At 36.3% G+C, this 21,305-nt stretch overlaps 1 protein-coding gene across 3 annotated transcripts in view; it reads left to right on the plus strand.

The window, feature by feature from the left end:
- Nucleotides 1–14,954, plus strand: part of HNRNPLL (heterogeneous nuclear ribonucleoprotein L like) — a 36,680-nt gene extending 21,726 nt beyond the window's left edge. For all 3 annotated transcript variants that reach the window (XM_067703213.1, XM_067703212.1, XM_067703214.1), the window contains exons 7-13: nucleotides 2,691–2,762; nucleotides 7,000–7,217; nucleotides 9,097–9,218; nucleotides 9,671–9,872; nucleotides 10,547–10,604; nucleotides 10,695–10,793; nucleotides 13,897–14,954. In XM_067703213.1, the coding sequence (XP_067559314.1) occupies nucleotides 2,691–2,762; nucleotides 7,000–7,217; nucleotides 9,097–9,218; nucleotides 9,671–9,872; nucleotides 10,547–10,604; nucleotides 10,695–10,793; nucleotides 13,897–13,952 (827 nt within the window). In that variant the 3' untranslated portion in view covers nucleotides 13,953–14,954. The remainder of the gene's footprint in view (nucleotides 1–2,690; nucleotides 2,763–6,999; nucleotides 7,218–9,096; nucleotides 9,219–9,670; nucleotides 9,873–10,546; nucleotides 10,605–10,694; nucleotides 10,794–13,896) is intronic.
- The last annotated feature ends 6,351 nt before the right edge of the window (nucleotides 14,955–21,305 follow it).

Here is a 21,305-nt window from a genome sequence, read left to right on the forward strand (position 1 = left end):
TTGTAGTATGCTTCTTATTTTAATAGTATTTATTCTTTTTTTTTTTTTTTTTTTTGCGGTATGCGGGCCTCTCGCTGTTGTGGCCTCTCCCATTGTGGAGCACAGGCTCCGGACGCGCAGTCTCAGTGGCCATGGCTCACGGGCCCAGCCGCTCCGCGGCATGTGGGATCCTCCCGGACCGGGGCACGAACCCGCGCCCCCTGCCTAGGCAGGCGGACTCTCAACCACTGCGCCACCAGGGAAGCCCAATAGTGTTTATTCTTTTAAAAGGTCTGAATTTTACAAAAGCCAGCTTAGATTTTTATACAAGGAATTACAGTCAGAAAGTTTAGAAATGTGTAAGGTAGATATTTAAATAGGGAAATATAATTAAAGGAGGTAAAACAGAGTTTTAGTTATTTATGCTTTCAAGGGAAAAGGATTCTTGTTTTCTAATTCCTTACAGGTAGATACTTGTCTGTATAGCAAATATCATATGGCAGTTTGGTTTTTTGTAGTGACTTTAGCTTCCACTCACGTTGATACTGAATTGTAACTTTTTCTACCCAAAAAAGAGTGATTTTATAAATATAACCTCATTTCAAAAAGTTCTTTTCAGCTCGAATTACGTTTTAGTGCAAAGAATTCGTAGCCTAGACTCCAGAGAATCCCTCCAGAAATGTTAAGCAACACTTGTGTATGTGTGCATCTTTTGGGGGAGAAAAAGTCCACAGCTTCCAACAGATTTCAGACTGAATCCATGAAAGGTTACAAACCACTATTTATAGATCGATATATTCAGTGTTTGACTCTTCCTCACCCTTCTTTATGTGACCTTATATTAGGTAGTAAATGCTTCCAATAAAGAGAGTTATTGAAGAGAAATTACTATGAGAAATACATTATGAAGAGAAATTATTCAAGAGAAGTAATGACAATGTTTGGCTGAAAGATACCTTGGAGATCATCTACTCTAACTTCTTCACTTTATGAATGAAGATTATTTCTATGATTATATAGCAAATTACTGGTTAAGTTGAAAATTTATGATTCCTGATTCAGTGCTCTTTCCTTTATAGCACACAGTTAACTATATCAGTAAAACTAAGCCATGAAGACTTTATGGTGGTTTTGGTTTAAGATTCTTAGATACAGATAAGGACTTATATTTACCATTTGGTGGCATGCTTAAGCAGAGGAACGTCAGCAGAATGGAACAGCAGACTGGATTGATTGAAGAAGAGTGAGACTTAAATGATGATGCTGGAAGCCGTGTAAAGAAGGAACTGTGAATGTTTAGACTGGAGAAGAAATGACTTTGGGGAAATGGAGGATCATAATAACTTCTAAGCATCTGAAAGGGTTCTTGGAGGAAGACTAAGTAATGAATAAGGCTGCGAGGCCCTAAATGGACTAGAATATATGTAGAGGACAAATTTCTGTACAATATAGAAATTAATTTTCTCATAATTTAGAACTAACTGAAAATGTAAGGGAAAGTAGTGAGTACCTTGTTACCAGTGTTGGGTAAGCAGAGGCTAGATGGTCCCAATTGATGGTCTCAGGGATGATGTAAAGAGAATTTAACACTGAATAAAAGTTGAACTAGATGACCTCCTAGGTCCCTTTCAGTGCTATGATAACTTGGAATAGGTAATTAAAACAATACTTCTGTAGACTGAAGTGAAAATTAAAGTATTTCTCATCTCCCATAAACCTCATTTGTTTAGGTGACTAAGGATATGTAGAAAGCCTTTCTCTTTGAATTTTCAAAGATGAGAATGATCAGACTCTTTAGATACATTTAAAAAAATCTTACTGAACACCATAATTTGATCAGCAAACTTTCCCAAAGTATTATACAATGATTTTTAAAATTTACTAACATAGGATGTGCTATTTTAGAAACTTAGAAGTAATTTTTTTATTGATGTCTCAGATTTGGGAAAATTGGCATGCCTTCCCTAAAAATGTAGTTAGCATAAAAATTATCCTTTAGGAGTATTGTAGTACTCTCGTCCAATAATGTAGCCCCCTTGGTTAGCTTTAACTTGACATATTTAAACTTTGGGGAGTGCTTCTAGTTCTGCCTGGTGTTAAGGTCTATAGACAATGGCCAGTCCATGACACAATATGGACCAGTGATGTGAAAATTTCCAGCTCTCCAGTCAGTAGGTGTTTGTAAATATGTGTATATACATACAAAATACTCTGTGTTTACTGATTGTGAAACCATGTAATACAGGTTGTTGTTGGCTTATGCTGAACTTCTTGAAAGAAGCCCACTTTGAAAATGTGTTGCTGTTGAAGCTAATAGTATGCATCAGGTACTGTCTTTCAAAAGTACTGCACTTAAAGCTTGTTTTAAAGACATGTATTGGTAAAAACTTCTGTACAGTGTCAAACTCTAGCATTGTATACATCACCTTCTGAAAAGTATCCATTCTTTCCTTTAATTTGAAAGTGTGATTGTATTTGGCATTTGCCAAAAAGATATTCTCAAGTTAAGTGGAATTTGTTAGATAGAATTATTTTCTTAAACTTTTGGTGTTTGTATTTAAATTGGATATGAATGGATGTTTAACATTAACCAGGAATCATATTTCTCTTATGAATTGTAATGGATGTTTTGAATGGGTGTTTCCCATGTGAGAACTCTGTTAAGTACTTGGGTCAAAATTGTTAAAACCATGTTTCTACTTTTGTGTCAGATAGAGGAAAGGGTCGCCAGAGACAAGCCATTTTGGGAGAACACCCTTCTTCGTTTAGACATGATGGCTATGGTAAGTTTGTCAAGGCAGAAGGAAGGTAGTATAGACAAACTATTAGAATTTTTGCATTTCTGATGAAGAATGGCACAATTCTTGTCTCTATTTTTCCTACTCACCTGACTTGGTTTATGGGATCAGTCCCTTATAAATGTACTCCAAAGGAGTTGTCCCAAATCCTTTGTTTTCTTAGGCTATTGTTATATCACATAATCTTTGATATAAATGAGAGCTATTGTTTGGGATTGAAAGCTTTTTTACCATTATATTTTGTTTTGTTTTGTTTGGGCCTTGATTAGTAAGGGGCTCTAGTCTGTCAGAGGACCAGAAAGAAGTATAGCTCAGTAAGTGTATTTTCTTCCATTCTAGCAGTTATGAGTAAAGAGGAATTTAGAGTAATAAAAGGCAGAGAGAATGAGGTATTTGTTGAAAGGAAACATGTTTTTGGTTAGATCCTTAATTCTTTTAGTTCTACAGTTGGTACTTCAGCTTTGGTTAAATTTGTATTTAATTCTTTTTTAAAAACTTCTCAGTTTTAATGTTTGCTATGTTGATAAGTTAAGATTATGAAAGCTAGAATAATAATCTTCCCCAGGAAGAAGTTAGGTATCAGACTGTTGTCTTTGTTAAGTAGATGTTGAGAATTGTTATTGATAAAAGTTTAAACTGGTTATAAGTTCTGTGTTTTTAAATATTTTTTTAGTTTTTAGCTGTAGTTATTGACCCACCTATTCTGTGGTTTAAAGTTGCAGTACAACTAGAGGTACTGTTAGAAGTGGTAGAAAATAGAAATTGCTATGTTGTACTCTTGGGAGTTATTATCGAAAAGCCACCAGTGTTTCCTGTTGTCCGAAATATTTTCAAATTGTGTACATGTTTGATGACCATTCTTAGCTGTGAGTTTTAGCTTATTCCCTAGTGTCTTTATTTGAACTCCAGGAATTTATTAACCCTGTGTGTGTGTGTTTTTGTGTGTATGTGTATTTGTTCAAGTTTCTGTGGTAGTCTGTATTGCAGAAGAGATTATGAAACAATCTCTATGTTATGTCAAAACAGTAAGTGTGGTATAGAAGGAAAATCTTACTACAGTCGTTTTCGTGTGTTCCTTGTTCATTTTTCTTAGTTGTTTCTTTAACAGAGTAAATATTAAATATGGTCATACAAGTAGTTTTCTGATCCTGCAATGAAGAAACAATTATTAGGAATCTACTGTGCATTGTATAATGGAGGATTTCAAAAGAATGGCTAATCAAAGTTTGTAGTATAGTTGTAGAGTATGTAAATGTGTCATGGCAGTTAGCTTAGGGCCAAAAATTGGTTAAATGTTCTGCTAAAGGGGGTTAGAAAAATCTGTGAGCATATAAATGAAGGACAAAACTCTACTGTAGTAATGTTGACACAGGCTGTTTTCTCAGTATGGCTTTTCAGTTTTGTCTTCACTTAATAAAATACAAGAAAAATTGCATAAACAAGAATATGTTATATGCCCTAGAAGAACTTTATATTTTCTAAAAGCCTATTGTGAAGTTGTGTGTCAGTTTCATGCCCTTATTTATTTAGAGTGTGTGTGTGTGTGTGTGTTCACGTGCGTGCACATGTGCGTGTGTGTATAAATATTAAAATGTAAGCTTACTTAAAGAGAGGTGCAAAATTCTTTGGAATGACGTTTCATTCAGGTTCTGGAGAGTCCTGCTGAGGAGGAATGGTTATGGTGGGGTTGTGTAGGGGCGTCCATTCTGAGCTATGTCCATTGAAACATTTAACTAAGGAAAATCTGTTCTACTTTCCTAGGGAAGTAAGCAGAACAGGATATAGGAGATAGTGACAAATAAAGATTGATTGAGGAGAGAAGTAACATGAGGAAGCTGGGGAAAAAGCAAAGATGACAGTGGGTGCTAGTGATATTAGCCTTTTTACAAATGCTTCAAATCACAGCTGTATCCCTTCAGATCAGCAGTTCAACAAAACAGGTTTATTTGCATTTTAGTGTCATATCATAGGTAGCTTTTCCTTTGTAATGGTATGTGAGAAAGAAGGAATAGAAAAGGTTTATTTAATAGATTAAATTTATTCACATAGTTTATTATAGCAGTATAAATTTGTGCTTTCAGAATTCTTTAGATCTTTTAATTTGGGAAGCCCAGCCATGTGAGATGAACTGATAGAAGCCCTCATATTTGAAAAGTGGCAAAAAATAATGTACAAATTTATTTGCTCTGAGCACAAGAAAAATTTCTATATTAATTGTTAGCATCTTTGGATATGGTTCCTGGACCAAAGATATTTTAAGTATCAAAGATGGGAAAGGCCTTCAAAATGTTCAAGATGCTGTTTATGTAGCATTTTTCCATATAAGTGAATTTTTTAAAACCTGAAGCAGCAAAACATTTTGCATGAACTATTTAGTATAGGAAGCTTTTAAGAGACTTTTTTTTCTTATCTTCTTAATATAGGTAACAATTTAAATAGTGTAAGTAACATAATTTAATACTCGTGGCCCAATGTCATAATTACAAACATCAGGTATTCTTTTGCACTGAATTTAATTATTACCTATGGCAGTAGATTATAAGAGTTTTTGGACCTTGGTCAACTTAAGCAGAGTGTAAGTTTCCACTGCCCATCTACTGTACATTTTTCAACTTACTGTAAAAAAATTTACTGATAATAGTGTAGTGTCATTACTGTACTAACAAATGGTAGTAGTGGGGGTAGGGCTGGGTGGAGTATAATATGCATGTGTATTTTTGCAATAAGGGTAAGAATGATTGATATTTGACCCCAGTATAGGTATAATAGTCTAAATTAGAGGCCAAAATACATAATTACAAGTAACTCATCATGAGCTATATTGATTGTCTTGATAAACTAGATTACCAGCAATAAGAACAGTTGAAAACCATGACCAATTTAAGGCAACACTGATGATGATGTATTGATAAAGTATGCCTCCATAAAATTGCAGAATTTACACTATATTTGCGTGTGCTCGGTGGTAGTGTTGCTGTGTTGTTATGAATGGCAGCTATATTTAGAATACTGAATTGGAGTCCACATAAGCTGTAATAATGTGCTATGATATCAAAATATAGTAGTTCTTAGTAACTCACCTAGTAGATGACATGTGTCCCTTAGTCTAACATAAAAATGAAAGCCAGTAACATTACATATTATTCTTAAGAAATGAGGAAAGAACTTGGGTTTTTGGATTGGTTTCTTGCACACCAGGAGACTCGTTGCATGCACCCCAGAGCATGCTTCTCTAATCACTGACTCAGGAGTGCCTAAGATGTTGGTTTATATTTTTGGGTTACGTATCTCCATCTTAGTTGCTTCTTCTGAGTTCTTACGCCTCTCTTCTTGCTACTGTAAATGTGCCCTGTGCAGACTTTTAGTATCACAGTTTCTCCAGACTCCCTCATTCCCATCTCTTCCATTCACCCTAGCTTTGTTTTTCCTCTTACTTCTAATCTATTATGGATGGGAAAACAGGATAAATTAAAGTTGTTTTGAACTACTCTAGAGTTAGCAAGTTGATTCTTAGTAAAGATTCTTAGTATAAGAGCTGGATTTGTTTGTGTTTCTGTGACAGCAGTTTCAGATACTCAAGCATTTTTTTCTTCTGGATTCTTGATGTTGTTTCAAATAATAGAAGTTGCTGAATAATGACACCTCTGAGTATGTGTGTGTGTGGGGGGGTTATTAACTAAATCTAGGGTTTTAGTTTCCTAAATTATAATCAGGGGAATAAAATACTAACCTGCAAGTACATTAATAGTAAAATATATTCAAGGGGACAGCTTTTCAGTGGAACTAAAGATGTTCTTTTTGTTATATCTGTATATAGTTTACTAGATTTCACTGTAGATTTTATTATATTATCCTCCAAAAGATGTTGGCAGAAGTTTTTTTTTTAATTTTGAAGTATAATTTATATATAGTGGCCCAAAGTTTTACACTGATTCCTCCTCTATCTGTAGCCTGATCTTGTATACTTTTTTGTTAAACTACTGTTTTTTAAAAATAAGGACTTAAAGCCTGGTATATGCAGGTGTGTGCAGGTCAGCGTTTATTGGATCTGGTGCAGTAAATACAGATTTTTGTTAATTCCCACAGGTTATATTTGAATATTCATACGTTTGAGTTTTCCTTGGATATACATCAACCTAGCTAATATTAAGAGTTTGTTTTTGTGTGCGGTGAAGTGTGTCTGCTAAAGTTGTGTTTTGTTTTGTTTTGTTTTGTTTAATAGGATCCCATGGTCCATTATTACCTTTACCAAGTCGTTACAGAATGGGTTCTCGAGATACACCTGAGCTTGTTGCCTATCCATTACCGCAGGCATCTTCCTCTTACATGCATGGAGGAAATCCCTCTGGTTCAGTTGTAATGGTTAGTGGATTACATCAACTAAAAATGAATTGTTCAAGAGTCTTCAACCTATTCTGCTTATATGGAAATATTGAAAAGGTGAGTTTTCATTTAAAAAAATTATTATTTGTTTTAAGTTTCATTTTATATGAGCTTCTTTTGCTAGGATATGTAGTAGGAAAATCTGAAAAGGCTGCAAATATGTGTGTCTTCTCACACACAAGTTCTTTCAGTAGTGATCCACATAAGCTAAAAATTCATTAGGTAGGAATTCTAGAAATTATTTTTTGTAGGTAAGTGATCAGAATAGGATGTTGGTACTAAAAATATTTTTTAAATTACTAATATAAGTCCAAAACAGCAAGTAGTTTAATCAATTACTAGCATATTATAGGCATAAAACCTATATATTTTTTAATCATTTCAAAGATATTCTAACATTTAACATGTTGAACTGTGGAATTTTGAAAAAGCAGTTACTTTCTTGGAGCTAGGTATATATAAACATGTCTCAGAGTTTGACCATAGCTATGAATTTTAGGAGAGTTCTAGATTCATATATTTGCCTCCCAAATATTAGAGTTCTAGTATCTTCTGAGGAACAACATACTTTAACCTCAGTCAGTATTTGAAGTTGATCCACTTTGATAGAATGTGTCCAAAACTTTCTGTCTGGAGGCTTACACTCAAAACGTAGCAAAACATTTAAATTTCACACATTTTGAAGATCGTTAAAATTGTAACTTTATTTTCACCAGATAACTCTGTGGTTTCCCCAGATCTGTGATGTTTTGTTTATTTTTTTATTTATTATTTTTTTCAAAGAGGTCTTTATTTATTTTTGGCTGCGTTGGGTCTTCATTGCTGCGCACGGGCTTTCTCTAGTTGCAGTGAGCAGGGTCTACTCTTCCTGTGGTGTGTGGCTTCTCATTGCGGTGGCTTCTCTTGTTGCAGAGCACGGGCTCTAGGCGTGTGGACTTCAGTAGTTGTGGCACACGGGCTCAGTAGTTGTGGCTCACAGGCTCTAGAACGCAGGCTCAGTAGTTGTGGCACGCGGGCTTAGTTGCTCTGCGGCATGTGGGATCTTCCTAGACCAGGGCTGGAGCCCGTGTCCCCTGCATTGGCAGGTGGATTCTTAACCACTGCGCCACCAGGGAAGTCCTGTTCAATGTGTTATTAATGTTAGTGGTACTTAATAGCTGTTTAGGGACTTTCCAAGGTGTAGGCACTATCCTGAAAGATAGTCATACTTTATTCCATCTAACCCTTACAGCATTATATACTAAAATTGGAATAATATAAGAGGATAAGTATGGCTCTGTCAAAGATGTCATGAAAACTTCTGAAGTGTTGCCTATTTTTTAAACTGCCCCTCCTTGCCTAAGCCTTCTTACTGGCAGTGCTGTCTCAAGGCCATCTTGTGTTATTTCTTATATAGTATCTTGTTTATTGCTTAAAGCAATAAATGGCACTCTGAATAGTTGGTAATTACTATTTACTTTAAAATTTCTGACCTACCTACTGGAATATAAGCTTTAAGAAGTCTGTGTCTATTATATTTGCCATTAAATCCCCAGTACCTAGCACAGTATGTTTATTAGAACATGTTAGGCACTTAATAAATACTTACTGAATGAATAAATATTGATGAGTCCTGCCAAATGTTATTATTATCTCCATTTTAAAAGGAAGTCTGTGGCTCAGAGAAGTGAAGTAAATTGCCCCAAATCACACAATTAATAAATAGCAGAGTCAAGGCAAGCCTATGCTCTTCTTTAGTGTGCTGTACAATAGAACTGTAGTCTTGCTTTTAAACTTTATTGAATTTTGGTTAGAATGTCTAATAGCAGAGCAGAATAAAGTTAAGATTCCAGGTGATCTTCTTTATTTGATATCAACCACCTATAGTACCTTTTAGAAATTCTGTTACTGTAAAAGGGAATTAAATGTTCACCTTTTTGGGATTTTGTATTTACAGGTAAAATTTATGAAGACCATTCCTGGTACAGCACTGGTAGAAATGGGTGATGAGTATGCTGTAGAAAGAGCTGTCACACATCTTAACAATGTCAAATTATTTGGGAAAAGACTTAACGTTTGGTAATTATTTATCTTAAGTGGTAAATTTAAAAAATATTTATCCTTTTTATTAGAGACATTAATTTCCATTTTAGAATATCTGAAACTAGCAGCTATAGTGATGTCATTTTAGACACTTAGGGTCGTATAATTTAGATTTTCCATATTATACCTAGTTTTAGTTTTATGGTCATAAAATAGCATGTTAAAATGAGCAAGTTTTTTTTATTAAAGTTTTCTAATATGAAAATATATTCAATAGATTTTTCTTTCTAAGTGATGTCTAAACTGTAAGAGTGATTATAACTCAAACTAAATTTAAATATTAGTAAATACTGAAACTGTAAATTGCTACATATGCCTTTTTTGTTAAGATTGATACAGGCCTTTATGTTAACATTTTGAGACTGCCTACTTGCTGCTTTTTATCTAACAAAGGTATGTTCTGTACTTCTTACCTTTCCGATCTTTAGTGTGTCTAAACAACATTCAGTTGTTCCAAGTCAAATATTTGAGCTGGAGGATGGTACAAGTAGCTACAAGGATTTTGCAATGAGCAAAAATAATCGCTTTACAAGTGCTGGCCAAGCATCTAAGAATATAATCCAGCCACCCTCGTGTGTACTGCATTATTATAATGTTCCATTGTGTGTCACAGAAGAGACCTTCACAAAGGTAGGCACTGGAATACAAATTGTGTAGAATGTTCCTATTTCCTATTTTAAAATATATCATGTTTTAGCCTCATTTTAAAGTCTTGCTCTGTTCATCTTCTGCTTTTGATATTATTGGTATTCTGTTACTTATTTGGTACTTAATATAGTACATCCTTTGACCATTGTACTTTTCTGGCCTCCATCCTTCACTGGTCTCTTTGTTGTTTTGTGGCTCAGTCGTTTTGAGAGTTGGAATTAGAATGAGGTACCCTTAGTCCTGCATTCAGAAAGTTCTTTTACCATGTCCTTAGATCTCACCCATAATAAAATTTTATATATCCCTGCATTTTTCCCTAACTATAGGAAATGCTTCAGAAAAGAATTGATTTTTCTGGAACACTACTCCCTATCTTAGGTACTCGATAAACCCTGGTCAGCTTTGAGAATATATATTTCAGTTACAAATCTTGTTTTATTGTACAACACTAAAATTATATACATAGTTTATAGGATATCACTATTTTAATTGATTTTCTCATGCACCTTGTTAATCTAAAAACATATTTGATTTAATTCATTCATGCCATACTCAAAACTAAAATGCTACCATAAAGTTTACTTTCTGGGGGGAGAAAAGGGTAGGAATCTTTATTTTGGCTGTATTTTTAATGGAGTTTTACATTTCTTTGACAGTTGTGTAATGACCATGAAGTTCTTACATTCATCAAATATAAAGTATTTGATGCAAAACGTAAGTGCACATTTTCTCTTTTTAAGTTTCCTGGTTAATTTGATGATAAGCAAATAACAACTGAAGTTGTGTTTCTTTGTTTTGTTTTAGCTTCTGCCAAAACACTTTCTGGGCTGTTAGAATGGGAATGCAAAACTGATGCAGTAGAAGCCCTCACAGCACTAAATCACTACCAGATAAGAGTTCCAAGTAAGTAAAATCGTGTCATAATTATTCAGTGGGAGCTACCATCAGAAACATTGTTGATAATTTAAAAGTAATATTTATTGGTTGTTTTTTAATACAGAGAAGTTTGAATTTTAAAAAGGCATATAAATCCCACAACCCTCATAATTCTTACATTAGTTACCTCTTGCTGTGTAACAAATTATTGCAGTATTTAGCAGCTTAAAACAGCAAAACATTTATTATCTTACTGTTTCTGAGGATCAGTAATCTGTGTACAGTTTCGCTGGGTAGTTCTGGCTGGTAGTTCAGCCTCTCATGAGGCTGCCTGCCGTCAGCTATAATCTGCAGTCATTTCAAGTCTTATGACTGGCGGCTGGAAGATCCACTTCCACGCTCACTCATGTGGTTCTTTGTAGGGACAGTAAGCCACATTGGCCATTTCATGGTAGCTCTTTTCTTTCCGAATGAGTGATTCAAGAAAGATGAGAGCAAAAGGCCAAAAAAACAAAAGCCACAGTGTCTTTCATAACCTAATACCGGAAGTAACATACCATCACTTATGCTGTAATCTTGTGGTCCCACTGACCAACCATGATCCGGTGTAGGAGGCAGGGAACATTGGGGCCATCTTGGAGGCTGACTTCCATAATTCCTGTTGATCTTTTTAGAAGAAAGCGATAAATATATATGGTTAAAAAACTCAAACAGTAAATACTGGTACAAATGAAAGTTAAAGCTTTCTATAACCTCTAACCTTTCTTTTTCCTTTTATTCCTCCTCCCCAATGTATATATCTACATTTTAAAAACTTACACAAAATGGTTCTTCTATACATACTATTGTGTGCCTTGCTGTTTTCACTTAATATATCTTGGAGCTGTTTTCTCTATCAGCAGGTGCAACGCTACCCTGGTTTTTTTTCCCCCACAGAGTAGCTATTTTTAGTAGAGATGTACCACAGTTTATTCAATTTATCCACTTCCCCACTGATGAACACTGGTTGTTCCCAATTGTGTTTTTCTATTAGTGCAGTAAACATCCTTATAGTTGCATGTTTTGTGTTTGTAGGGCAGTTTCCTCATAGTGGAGAGCAAAAAGGTTTATATTTTGGTAAATGTTTCTAGATTGCCCTTTACAAAGGTTACACAACTCTACCACCTGTGGTATATGAAAATGCCAACTGCCCAACACTCTTACCAACACCGAGTGTTGTCAGACTTTGAATTTTAGCAATATGATAGATGAAAAATGGTATTCCACATTATTTTAATTTGTATCAAATGAAACTGTCACTCTCTTTGTTTATTCTCTCTATAATGGTAAATGGCCTCTTTTTTACAGTGCAAAGAACACTCAAGTATTTAACTTTTGAAGTTTGTGCTGTGTAATTTACTTTGATCTTGGATCTGAAGAGTGTTGAAACTTTATTTTTCTAAATGATAGGAGAAAAAATAGTATTAATTTTATTAGGTGTGATGATGAATGATTGTGGAAGGGGAAAAAAATGAATACACACTGAAGGATTTATGGGTGGAATAACATATCTAGGATTTGCTTTAAAATATTCTAGCCCCGGGCTTCCCTGGTGGCACAGTGGTTGAGAGTCCGCCTGCTGATGCAGGGCACACGGGTTCGTGCCCTGGTCCGGGAAGATCCCACGTGCCGCGGAGCGGCTGGGCCTGTGAGCCATGGCCGCTGAGCCTGCACGTCCGGAGCCTGTGCTCCGCAACGGGAGAGGCCACAACAGTGAGAGGCCCGTGTACAGCAAAAAAAAAAAAAAGTTAAAAGATATTCCAGCCCCTCAAGAGTGTGCGGAGAGTAGGTAGATGAAGTAAGACTGCCAAATGTTGACAATTATTGAAGCTATGTGGATGTTTATTATACTGATCCATATACTTTTTTTATGTTTGAAAATTTTCTTACTAAAAAGTTAAAAAATAAACAAGTAGGAATACCTCTTTTCATTTTACCTTTAGTCACAAAAGCAAATTTTAAATAGTGAGTCAACACTTAATTTTTGATGGAAAATTTTAAAAGACTTTATATGTATATTTGAGATATATTCAAAACAGTGTATGACTTGCAAACTCCTTGGAGACAGGTACAATTATTTCTTTTTTTATCCTCTGCAGTGTCTTGCAAATATTTGTTGATGTATATGCTTTTTCTTTTATAGGAATTTTTTTCCTTAAGGAGCGATAACCTTTTTTTTTTTTTTTTTTTTTTTGCGGTACACGGGCCTCTCACTGTTATGGCCTCTCCCGTTGCGGAGCACAGGCTCCAGACGTGCAGGCTCAGCGGCCATGGCTCATGGGCCCAGCCGCTCCACGGCATGTGGGATCTTCCCGGACCGGGGCACGAACCCATGTCCCCTGCATCGGCAGGCGGACTCTCAACCACTGCGCCACCAGGGAAGCCCAGGAGCGATAACTTTTAATACTAAAATTCTGGTACATTAAGATACCAGAATTATTTCTGCCTGTTCTGAAAAGTTAAAGAGGAATGTATAAAATGGAAGTATTTTTGTGGATTATACCTTTTTTTTTTTTTTAGCAATTTTAAAATTCATATGCCCCGTTGATGATCAGAGATTTAATACTTGCTCTCCTGGAACTTTTTCAGCTCGTTGATATCTTCTTATACATTTCAGTCTTAACCCATTTCCCAAGCTATATTTGAATTAACTTTTATAGAGTAATTACCATTGGTAATATTTTCTGCAAAGTAGTTTTGCTGTTGGACTTAGATAAGCCTAATCCTGATACTATTTATCTGTAATGTCTAATTCACTAAAAAAAGATTGTGGGAGCCTCCTATGTGTCAAATAATGTGTAGAACAATAGGAATGTAAAAATGGACAAAGTTCCGGCCTTCATGGAGCTTACCTGCTAGTAGGTATGAACGAAAGAAATCTTGCCCTTACCTTACATAAAAATTTTCCTTCTTCCAGTACTATAAAAAGGTGAAATATTGGGTCGGTTAAAAAGTTCATTCGGGTTTTTCTGTAAGATGTTACGGAAAAACCCGAATGAACTTTTTGGCCAACCCAGTAATTTACTCCGCTAACTCAAGGTAATCATGAAAGTTTAAGGGAACTATTAACTTTGTTTTTTAATTTTTACAGATGGTTCCAATCCCTATACATTGAAGCTTTGCTTTTCTACATCATCCCATTTATAAGAAGAGAAGAGCATGTTAGAATTTATGTTTACCTTTATTACAACTTCAAAGCTACACTTCATTTTAAAAAAGAACTAAAATGGTTCATCTAATGTTGCCTTGCTTACTTTGATTCAATATCCTGTCCTGTAATAAATATTTTGCCTTGAGTAAATTTGTTGTAAACTTAAATATTGAATTGCTTTCATTTTAAATAGAATATCATAATGTAGACTATCTACAGCTTTCTTGTAGATTACATAAATATATCATTTCTAATCTTATTTTTCTTCCACAGTGAAAATATATTTGCATTCTTAATGCTAATTATCTGCAAGTATTTTTCCATTGTGTATGAGATTAATGCAGGTGAAAGTATTGCATTTTAATATTATAGAATTCCTATTATATGTTTAGATGTTTAAGTATGTTGCAGTTATTCGTATTAAACATAACTTGTATTTATTAAGTATTTTAATCAAGTTTGAGAATAACATTGCATATATGAAATTTTAAGTACTACAGATTTAGCTGATTTTATATTTCTGAAAGGCTAACAGACATATGGATACACTTGTACAATATGCACTCAAACTTATTTAAACTGTTTTTTTTTTTTTAAGTCATTGTCCATTTGTATTGACATGCCTCTGTTTCTAGTTCCAGTTTGGAGATTTTATAAAGTTACAACAATGAGTTAATGTGTTCATCTTCATTTGTTGCATGTGACTTGATCTTGAAAATACATCTGGTATTTGGCATTGAAATTTTAATAGAAGTTATGATTAACAGTTCCTCTTCTAGGTAATGTGAGATCCACGGATGGGCTTTAGGGAGTCTGTGAACTCCCTAAAATTGTATGTAGAATTTTGGGTACTTGCATTTTTATTTTTTACTCTTATATCCATCAGTAATATATGTATTTTTCTACATGGTACAAGGTATAAGGATCTAATTTTATTTTTATTCCAAACAGAGATATCTATTTCTTTCAATACCATTTATTAAACATTCTTTCTCCCACTGGATCTGGTTTTTTTTTTTTTTTCTTTTTTTGGGAAAACAACATAATGCATACATAGGCAAGTAAGATATAAGGACTAAGCATTGTATTGAGAGACTATACTATAACACACATGTTATCAGGTTCACAGCTTTTTAATAATAGAAAACTGAGCTAGCCATTTTATTTTCATCCTTAAAAGAAGGGAGAATATGTTTTATCTACCTAGAGTAACTGTGAAGTCTATAGTTGGCAATAGCAGTTTTGTGATCCTGAGAGTTTTAAACAAATTTGTATACAGAAGTTTCATTTAGATCTTTTGAAAAAGCTTTATTTTGAATTTTAACAAAATTCAAAAAAAAGCAGTTTGCCTTAATCCTTTTAGAAATGATGCAGGGGTTTAAAAATTTTTAAGAGCTATTGAATAGAAAGTTTAGATGGAAATTAAACACACACGTTAACATTTATTTCTCATTGAATTTTGACAGCAATGGACCAATGTCCCTTTAGCCCTCTAGATCTAGAAAATCTTAAATTCAATCTAGAAGCATTTTAGACCCTTATCATGGAACCCAATAAGTTACGCCAAAGGTAACCTGTGAATGAACTATAAATGTATGATACTGGGCTGTGTACCTAAGTTTACCTGACTTTACAATAAATGAAGCTTTTTTCCCTCTTCTATAAGTACTTTTCTACATTTGTTGCAAAATTGCTGTGTCTTAATTTTAAAAGGTAACTTGTGAGTTTATGCAATAGTTGTCTCCTTCCCTTGCCCTCCTCTGAAAATAAAGATGGATGTCAGTGTTATAGATTATTTTGTGCCTAAAAGTTTAGGAGACAAACCTGTGGATGGTGACAGGGCTTATTTAATTTATATTTGCTTTAAGTAGTATTGACTTTTAGATATGAATTCTATCTTAATGCTTTCTCCCCACCAAAGTGACAAGTAAATTCTTCAGATGTAACTGAGTTGGTAGGTTGGGCCTTGCTGATTTATGCACTGGTGTGTCAGTCCTACTCTGTTGCTGTCAGTAATGTCTTTGACAGTTTACTTGGGTATCACCACTGTTTTTAATCTTTTACTTTTTAAAAAAAATTAATTTTATTTTTTGGCTGCATATTGGGTGTCTGTTGCTGCTCATGGGCTTTCTCTAGTTATGGCGAGCAGTGTGCGGGCTTCTCATTGTGGTGGCTTCTCTTGTTGCGGAGCACGGGCTCTAGGCGTGTGGGCTTCAGTAGTTGTGGCTCGTGGGCTCCAGAGCGCAGGCTCAGTAGTTGTGGCTCGTGGGCTCTAGAGTGTAGGCTCAGTAGTTGTGGCGCATGGGCTCAGTTGCTCCACGGCATGTGGGATCTTCCGGTACCACAGCTCGAACCTGTGTCCCCTCCTGCAGTAGCAGGCAGATTCTTAACCACTGGGCCACCAGGGAAGCCCAAGAGTATCACCACTGTTAATGGAGTTTGCTTTGGCAACACCAGCAACATTTTTCCCTTTGTTATCTTTCTGCTTTTAAGAGAACATTAAAGATTAGGTCTTATAGCTGTAAAGAAATAGTAGTTTTGAATTTATTTTTTTAATACTGAAATTCTATTCCATATCCAAATCCCATGAAATACTTGATAATAAATCTACAGAAGTGATTCACGGAATATAAGCTGCCTTTTAAAATTCCTACTTTCCTGCAGAGGGTATTACCCTACCAAATAAAAAATATTTGCAGTTGCAGCTGACATGAGACTTAGCAGCACCTTAGTGATTTGATTTATCTAAACAGTATGTTTTCTAGGACTGAACTGAGAGATGAGGATAAGAATGACTAAATGGGGTCAGTTATGTTTCATGTTTTCTTTACATTGCTATCTGGAGGAATAGATAGGTTGCTAGGTAAATGCTTCTTAGTAGTTATCAGTGATATTCTCTTTCTAGAATAAAGAAATTTTGAGTGCAGAACATTCTTCCATAGTTAGGAATATAAAGCACAAGATTTGCTTTACTTAAAAAGTTCAGGTGACAAAGGTCCTTGTACGAAAGGTAACTTACAATAACCTTCCTGTCTCCATATGGCTGTCTGGCCCAAGAGACTTTCAGTCCATTTGAGGGGCCATGTAAAGAGAGCCTTCTTATTCATAGTACTGCTGGTTGGGCTCATAGAGTTAAGCCTTAAAAAAACAAGGCCATTTGATGAAATGAAAATGTAAGGTTCATAGGTTCTGTCTCTCAGCATGTTTTATTCAGAGTTTTTTGTTTTTTTTTTTTTAACTATAATGATTTCCAATATCAACCAAAAAGTGAGTGAGTGTGCAGACATGATTCTTGTTTAAGCCAAAAAAAAGTTGCTGGGGATTTTAAATCTAGTGGCTGTTTAATCTGTGATGTCATTGCTTTTTCCTAAAACCTAGCATTTCCACCAAATGGATTCAAGTGTTAATTAAAATGATATATTTTATTTTAGTAAGCTTATCATTTTCCTTGCCACCTCAATTTTAACATGCTTTGAACTTGAACAAATACAGTGGATTTTGCTTTACTAGTAAAAGTTTCTTCAATATAAAGCCCCTTATCTGAGGGAACACTTGAAATTCTCTTAGGTTTAATTTATGAATGAGGAAGTTAGAAATGGTAGGTATTGCTGTGCCTCCGCCCTTCCCTGTTATATAGAGTAATCAAGGTTTGAGTGAGCCTGACTGAGTCTTGTCCCTCTAGCCCAGTGGTTCTTTTTTTTTTTTTTTTTTGCGGTACGTGGGCCTCTCACTGTTGTGGCCTCTCCTGCTGCGGAGCACAGGCTCCGGACATGCAGGCTCAGCGGCCATGGCTCACGGATCCAGCCACTCCGCGGCATGTGGGATCCTCCCAGACCAGGGCACGAACCTGTGTCCCCTGCATTGGCAGGCGGACTCTCAACCACTGCGCCACCAGGGAAACCCTAGCCCAGTGGTTCTTAATAACAAAGCTACCGCCCCCTTGGAGGACATTTTGACGGTTTGTAGGGGTGCTTTTTCACAGCATGGGGGATACTATAAATATTTGATTGGCAGAGATCAGGAAAAATTGTCCCTTGCCCTACAATGATTTTCCAGTATCCCGTCAGATATTATCCTAGAAAGTAATTCTCTTTTATATTTGTAAACACAAAATATTTTTGTATACAGTACACTGAATTTTCTAGGAATGCAGCTATCTAATAAATCAAGGAAAGAGGATTGTTTTATTTGGAATATTTCCAAGAGTTTTTCACCACTTTGGAAAATTACATCATCCAAGTGCTATTTGAGTTGACATTGCAACGTATCAGGGTCAGTTTTCATCTGTAGTGGTCAAATTCATCTCGTTTTATCTTCTGTTGTAGCCATTCCTGAGTATTTATGTATCACTATGCATTTTATTATAATTTTATTTCTCCCTTATATTACAGTTAGGGTTTTGTTTTGTTTTTTCATTAAATGGTGTGTGTGTGCGTGTGTAGGTAGTTAGGTAGGTATTATCCAAGAATTTTATTTCAGCATAATAAAAGGGTGTCAGATTGTCTAGGTTGGGAACCGTTGCTTTAAGCAGAGTAATCTGGGGACTTCCCTGGTGGTCCAGTGGTTAAGACTTCGCCTTCCAGTGCACAGGGTGCGGGTTCGATCCCTGGTTGGGGAGCGAAGATCCCACATGCTTCAGGGCCAAAAAACCAAAACAGGAAACAAGCAATATGGTAACAAATTCAATAAAGACTTTAAAAATGGTCCACATAAAAAAAAAAAAATCTTAAAAAAAAAAACCCACAGTAATCTTGTTCTGGGTTGAGGAAGTGAATCTAAGTTAATCCAAAAATAGTGAAGCCTAGGATTTGTGGTAGAGTCGGTGAGGAGAAGCTCTCCCAAAGGGACATGGTTTGCATGTGTGAGGTAAGCCTGGCTTTGCTCTAGTCATTTTGCTCTCTTGAGAGAAACTAGCTGGAAGAGAAAAGATGATACACAGAGGAGGATAGAACTAAAGTCACCGTAATTTAGACAGCATACGAAAACCACTGTGAACATAGGTTACTTTGATCATACAGTATTAGCTGTATTAGCCCAAACTAATTGCTCTGGTAAATGGTTAGTGGTTACCAGAGACTGGGAGTGGGGAGAATAGGGAGTGACTGCTAATGGGTATAGGAGTTCCTTTTGGGGTGATGAAACTGTTCTGGAACTAGATAGTGGTAATTGTTAACCACATTGTAAATGTACTAAGTGCCACAGAATTGTACACTTTAAAATTGTTAAAATGGTAATTTTATGTTATGTGTATTTTACTACAATGAAAAAAAGTCTGGCCCAGAAATCTTTCCATTCAAACAAGGGCCAATACAGTGCTTCTCTTTAACCTGGCTAGATACGTTGAGAGAGGGGTGTGGGGATATAATTCCAGGTCTGGCTTATGGTTATATTGCTGTGGTGGCTGACAGCTTCTGTGCTCCAGTCACCCTGGACTGTTCTTCAGGGGAATTGGGGCCAGAGGAGAGACTGGGGTCGTGTGCACAGTGAGAAGTTAGGAAAGGATCTGAGATGGGGAGGGGATGATTCCATGAGTAGAAACTAGAATTTCTCTGTGTTCTTAAACCAAAGTAATGCACTGGCTGCACAGTTCAGGTTCTGCTGGGACTCTACTATGTTTTGAGCTACCCTGACTTAATGAGTCTCAGCCTGCAGGAAGACATATTCGTGAATATGTCTTAAATTTCCTTGAAGATTAAGAAACTATTTTACCCACTCTACCCAGTTTTATTTAGACTTTCACCTGTGTGCTAACATGTATACCTGCTTTAAAGTCTTGAAGAGGAATTCAGTAAGAGATTGATTTACATAGAAAACAATACATAGAAACAAAAACACTTATATATGTAAGTTCTTCAGAGGGCATTAGGAGCCTTTTATCTAAAATTGTTACCGAACCAAATTTGGATCCACTCGCCCGCACACTGTAAAGCCAATCTGCTGACGCCAGATTGTGGTGAAGGAAAGTGCAGTGTTTACTGCAGGGCGCCAAGCAAGGAGTCCAGGCAGCTAATGCTCAAAAAACCGAAACTCCACAATGGCTTTCAGGCAAAGGTTTTTAAAGACAAGGTGAGGGAGAGGGTTGCGGTGTGTGTGATCAGCTGATGGACATTCTTCTGATTGGTTGGTGGTGAGGTAATCGGGGATCAACATCATCAACCTTCTGGTTCCAACCCATCTGGGGTCTACATGCTTGTGGGCAGCATACAGTTAACTTTTTCCACCTGGTGAGGCTTTCATTATCCACAAAACAGCTCAAAGGTTATGGCTCAGAATATTATCTATAGCCCTTGAGGAGGAACTAAAGGTCCTTGACTTTGTTTAATGGCTAAACTATTATTATTTTGTCTTGCTTGACTGTTTTCCTTTGTTTCTGCGTTTTCTCACTTCTCTGATTAAATTTATTCTTTGGAACTTGGGAAAGGCCTAGGAGGCTAAAGTTTTTCTGCAAAGGCAGGCAGGGGACTTCCCTAGTGGTGCAGTGGTTAAGAATCCACCTGCCAAGGCAAGGGGACATGGGTTCGATCCCTGGTCCGGGAAGATCTCACATGCCGTGGAGCAACTAAGCCCGTGCGCCACAACTACTGAGCCTGCGCTGTGGAGCCCGTGAGCCACAACTACTGAAGCCTGCGTGCCTAGAGCCCGTGCTCCGCAACAAGAGAAGCCACCGCAATGAGAAGCCCGCACACAGCAACAGAGAGTAACCCCACTCGCCGCAACGAAGATGCAAGCAATGCAGCCAAAAAAAAAAAAAAAAGCAGGCAGAAGACGGGTCGGGGGTGAGGGGTGGGGGCTGGGGGTTCTGTTCTAGAAAGGTCCTGCTTGGTTACAAAATGAGAATGCAAATGCGTTTGTTTTAGGCCCTTGTGTGATATGTGATAAAACCTGAACTTTTCTGCCTAATACAAAATAGGACTGATGCAAATGTCAATGACTGCAATCATGGTAGAGCTTTTCTTATTTAGACTGTTACAAGTAACATCCACAGTACTGTTGCTAGCACAAATTCAGACTTGTCCTACAAAGGCCTTATATGCCATGATACCTATCAGCAAAGTGCTGATATCTGTGCTGAAATTTCCACCCTTGACCAGAGAGACTAAAATAGTTCTACCACCTCTTGTACTTCTTCCTGCTGTGTAATCTTTGCTCCCTACAGTTTGTGCTCAAAACACCAGTCTCCGAGTCAGTAAAACCTGTTATTTTCCTTAGTTTATTTATGTTTCTGAGGAAGGCGGGACTGCTTTGGGGAGTTATTTCCATCACGTGTGACTGAGGACCACGTGGTTTATAAATTCTAGAGAATGTACAGGGATAACATCTTGGAGCCTCAGCCTCAACCTCCTCGCCAC

Source organism: Pseudorca crassidens, chromosome 14 (assembly GCF_039906515.1).
Source record: "Pseudorca crassidens isolate mPseCra1 chromosome 14, mPseCra1.hap1, whole genome shotgun sequence".
Classification (NCBI taxonomy): domain Eukaryota; kingdom Metazoa; phylum Chordata; class Mammalia; order Artiodactyla; family Delphinidae; genus Pseudorca; species Pseudorca crassidens.